This window comes from Protobothrops mucrosquamatus, unplaced genomic scaffold, assembly GCF_001527695.2.
Source record: "Protobothrops mucrosquamatus isolate PMUCROS unplaced genomic scaffold, P.Mucros_1.0 scaffold1952, whole genome shotgun sequence".
In the NCBI taxonomy this organism is placed as follows: domain Eukaryota; kingdom Metazoa; phylum Chordata; class Lepidosauria; order Squamata; family Viperidae; genus Protobothrops; species Protobothrops mucrosquamatus.
In genome coordinates, this window is record NW_015388071.1 from 4,474 (window position 1) to 9,343 (window position 4,870).

The 4,870-nt window shown below is 38.6% G+C and overlaps 1 protein-coding gene across 1 annotated transcript; it reads right to left on the minus strand.

Annotated features, from left to right (window-relative positions):
• Positions 1–1,319: 1,319 nt before the first annotated feature.
• CREG2 (cellular repressor of E1A stimulated genes 2) lies at positions 1,320–2,463 on the minus strand (the record flags this gene model as incomplete). Its single annotated transcript, XM_015823692.2, has 2 exons — positions 2,004–2,463; positions 1,320–1,348 (listed from the first exon to the last, which is right to left on the minus strand). Coding segments are annotated over exons 1-2 (489 nt in total), but the record flags the coding sequence as incomplete, so codon positions are not given.
• Between the last annotated feature and the right edge of the window lie 2,407 nt (positions 2,464–4,870).

Below are 4,870 nucleotides of genomic sequence, written 5' to 3' on the forward strand. Positions count from 1 at the left end.
GGAAGCAGAGAAAATTACAAGATTAATTTGGAATTAATACACATACATGGCTTTGAAATTTGGGGACTAAAAGCGTTTTTGAGACTTTAAAAAAAAGATTTGAAAAGTTTGTAATATAAGTTTGGATTTAAAAAGCTGGAAAATGGTGCTAATGACATCTAGTGGAGAATTACAGTACTATAATTTGTTATGCTTAAAGGAAACTTGGCTTGAAGCACAGATTTAGATAAGACTTGCTGTCTGTCCTTGGAAACTTTCACTTTTGAAGACTGCAGATGGGAAAAGGGAAAAAAAACTTTGGGGCTGCTTATCAGTGTGGTGATGAACTATTTTGAAACTGGCCTGCCTGAACTACGAATATAAATATTAACTGACTTTCAGAGTGGAACTATTCCCTCCAGGAGAAATACATTTCATTGCTTGAGATGATGGAATATTTTGGATTACAAATCTTTGATTGATGAACAATGTTTATTATAAAGACCACCTACAAAAAATGAAATGGATGTCCCATACTCAGCTTTAAATGGTAAAAAACCATCTTTAACACCTATTCCCAAAGTCTTCAGTTTGATATACCACCAAGAAAATACAGATGAAGATCAGAAAGAAATTTTCTCCATGTTGAAATTAATACAAGAGACTATTGCTTTAGTTTGTGATGAGACTAGAAATAACACAAAGGAGATAAAAGAACAATTTTCTAATCTAAATTTACAGAACATGACTACAAAGAAGGAACTAACTACTCAGAAAATAGAAGGAAAACTAGAGGAAGCACATCCAAAGATGGAGGACCTAAAGGAAAGAATTAACCAACAGATTCAGACAACTGAAGAACTAGAAGATGGAGCAATAATATCAGAAATGGAAAAGACATCTTACCAATCAAGAATTCAGGACACATTTGAGGAAAAGAAAGAAGAACTGATTGAATGGAAGATAGAGCTGTTAGGAGAACTGTTGGAATTGGAGAAGGAGGGAGGCTGTTTAATGAATATCAATGGTTTTTTTCTTCCAAAAACACTTTAACCAAATGATCTTTCTTATTCCAAACAATATACACAAAAACAGAGGAAAAATTACTTCATGATTCAAATACATTGACTTGGAAAGTTAGTTGGCAAAGGAAGAAAGCTAGAGTAAGACTGAAGAAAACAGAGGTTTTGATCCATTAGATGGGATATTATATTATTAACTAGATGTTTGAATGTGGTGGAGACTAGATAATTGCTAGAAATAGAAGTATTATCATAACTAGAAAGATAAGATTTGTAATTAGAATATTAGATTTTGGTATGAGAAGGGAAGCAGGAAAATGCTAAGAAGTTTGAATAAGGGAAACTTTTGGTTACCCAAATATAACTTACTTTGAAATTATAAACAATAGAGACATTTTGAACACTGATGGGAAATTAAAATAATTTAAAAAAAGCAAAAACAGGATACTGATTGAACATATGGATATTAAGTGCAAATGCAATTATATATGTTTTGGTTAGAAAAGTTACCTAAAACTGACATTGATATTATGAGAAAAATGTAACAAAGATGTTGATATTCAATTATATATTTATTAATTTAAATATTAAAAAAAAACAAAGACCAAATTTGAATCTGTCTATTATAATTGGAATAATTATTGGACAATTTTTGGAAATTGGACACATTCTTCCTCTAATTGATTAGTTTTGGATTATTATTTTTTTGGGTATCCACATTGCAGGTGTCAGTAAAGAGACAAAATCGTCCTCCTGTTTTCAGGAAGGGGGAAGGTAGCCCATTAAGCCATCTCATTCAAGCCACTACACAACTGTGGATTTGTCCCCAAATGATAACCGCGTTGCTCAGCAGAGCCAGTGCGTGGCTGGACAGAGCTGAATGGCAGCAACAAAGGCTCGAAAAGAGGAACGCCGTAGCGCTGTTGCAGAGCAGCGTTCGGAGGGAGAAAACGCAAACGCCTCCTTTCCCGCCTGCTACCAGAGAGGCGGCTTAAGGTGGTGGTACCTTTTCTTGGCTTGATATCGTGGCCAAGAAGCCCCAGCCGTGGCGATGCATCATTAACCGGGCCGTTCTGGCTGCTTGCTCCGAAGGAAGCGCTGGGCTGTCTGCTCCTTTGGAGCTCTCCCTCCGGTAAGAAAACATCCGCGACGGTGAAGAGATTTGCTTCGATCTCCCCGCTCCCGGCCTGGTCCGCATCTCCTCTTCTTCTTTGTACACCGAGGCCGGGTAGCTCTGCTTCCAAATGCTGCTGGTGTCTTCAAGGAGGGCGGGGAGAGCCTCTTCGTTGGAGGAGCTGTCCAGCTCTTCTTCCACCTCGTTGGGCACAGACCAGGAGACCGAATTCACGATCACGTACCCGCAAGCCGGAGCCAGGGCCAAGCTGCCCCAGAGGGCCCAGGAAAGCCAGGAGACGCATAGAGCTCTTCTCCGCAGCTTGATCTCCGAGCAGGACCCGGACATTTTGGGCCAAGTCTCTGAGGCTACACGCTGAGCTTGGCAATTGAGCGCAAAGACGCCGAAAGGTTTTGGCTGTGGGAGCGGCGCCCCCCTGTGGCCAGTACTCGCGGAACTCCGAGCCGTGACGACGGTTTCTTTTCGTTTGCCTGCCTCCGCTGCATTTTCGTTTCCTTGATTCAATGTTACCGATTACGGAGTAATCGGTAATATTTCCCCCCTGATATTATCAGCACATCGATATTTCATAATTTTAAAAAAGGTTTACCACGAAAAATAAATTTAAAAAACCCACGAACGTACCTAGTATAGGTATTTTTTAACTGATTTTGTGCAGTCAAGACAGCATCTAGTCTTACCAACCACATATTTTCCCCCCAGAATAGTATATGGAGTTAGCATATATAAATAGTAGGTGGTGCAAGTATCAGATTTTATCTGGACTCTCTTCTGTTTTGAGGAGAAGCATGAAGGTTCCTCTATGCCAGGGTTTTCCAAACTGTGAGATGTACCTCCCTTGTGGTGGTGCAGAGTCCAAAGGCAGTGTAAAGAACCTTCTATAGGTAATCTTTGGTTAATGCCCATTTGTTCAGTGACAGTTCTGAGTAGGAAACTTATGACTGGTCCTCAAAATTGTGATTGTTACAGCATTCAGTGACAACACAATCATCATTTGCACCTTCTTTGCTAGCTGCCTACAAAAGATATCAATGAAGTTGCACATGGCACTCACGTGATGTCACGTGTAATGACTGCATGGGAGTCACCCAACAATGACAACCAGATTGCTGGAATTGCTATCTTAAGTCAGCGTGAAGGCACACCTTACAGCCACGTCACTTAGTGATGGTTCTTGGTCCAGTCATTAACCAAGGTCAACCTATAATTACATTCTTACAATAAATGCACCTTTCCTAAAGTTTCATTGTTCATGTGTTCACTTTGGTGTTTTGATTTTTAAGGGAGAAATGTACATTAAGATTACACTAAAGGAGGTGTGATGGCAAAATATTTAGGAACCCCTGTCATATGTATGTAGAAAAAGATAAATATAGCTGTCTATGTGAATGAAGCCAGAGATTAATTTTAGTTATTGACCAAAACACTCAGCTGAAGCCAAATTGCACAATATTATCCCATATGTCTAACATAGGATGATAAATAAATCCTCTTATCTAACATGTCATTCGTGTGCAATATAAGACTGTGATGACAACATCATTTGGTTTCTTTTGCAGGATCTTTACAAGAGTTCCTAATGGTGTAATGCACTGAGATATCCTGTAGAAACATGTTAAAATGTTAATACCACGGATATCTTTGGCAAGAGACGACAAGCTGAAGACAGTCTAGGACAAACACATTTCATGTTTCCACTCTGTAAACTGCACTGCAATAATAAGGCTGAGCAGCAATCTAGATTCAAAGAGAAAAAGATGATTCAAATCACCTGTGGACATTTAGGTGTGTCTATTGGAACTTCTGGAACAATCTGTACTTTCTCTTGCCGGGGGTGATCCCAGGAAAAGATGTTTAATTGTGGGTGCCATAAGATGCTCCAAATACTTTTCCCCTACTTAATCTGTGTTGTTCTACCACTGATTGATGAACATCAAAGGCCCTGCTCTGATTGAATGGATAAAAGGGGCAGGAGTTGTTAAAAGCTGGTATGAACTTTATGAAATGTCTTCTGGGAAAAACTTCCTCCCTTCCTCAATTTAATTGAGCAGCTCAAGAATGCTTTTCATGCTCCTCCTTTTAATTCTTTAAAATTACATTAATGTAAGTGACCCAGAGCCTTTTTGGAATGGAGTAGATAGAATATAGAAAAGAAATCTGGAAAATTGAGATGGAAGTAAATTTGTTTCAAGAATGAATATTTTATCAGAAATAGGCCATTATTTAATGATGTACTAAGACTATTTTTATTTTTTAAATGTGTTTTAAGTCTGATTTCAATGGTGCCTGATACCTGTGTCACTGTTTCTATTCCAGCTGAGTCTGTCTGAACCTTTTTCATCTTATGAATTCCCAGCATGATATCTTTTACTGAATTTCTTTGGGGAGAATTTCTATAAGATATTATTAATGATGTTAAAAGCAGTGTTCCCTTTGATTATTTCTTCTTCTTCTTCTTCTTCTTCTTCTTCTTCTTCTTCTTCTTCTTCTTCTTCTTCTTCTTCTTCTTCTTCTTCTTCTTCTTCTTCTTCTTCTTCTTCTTCTTCTTCTTCTTCTTCTTCTTCTTCTTCTTCTTCTTCTTCTTCTTCCTCCTCCTCCTCCTCCTCCTCCTCCTCCTCCTCCTCCTCCTCCTCCTCTTCATCCTCCTCCTCCTTCTCTTCCTCTTCCTCTTCCTTTCCCTCCTTGATTTGGACTTATAGGGCTTATTTATTATCATTATTAGTCACACAGTCAT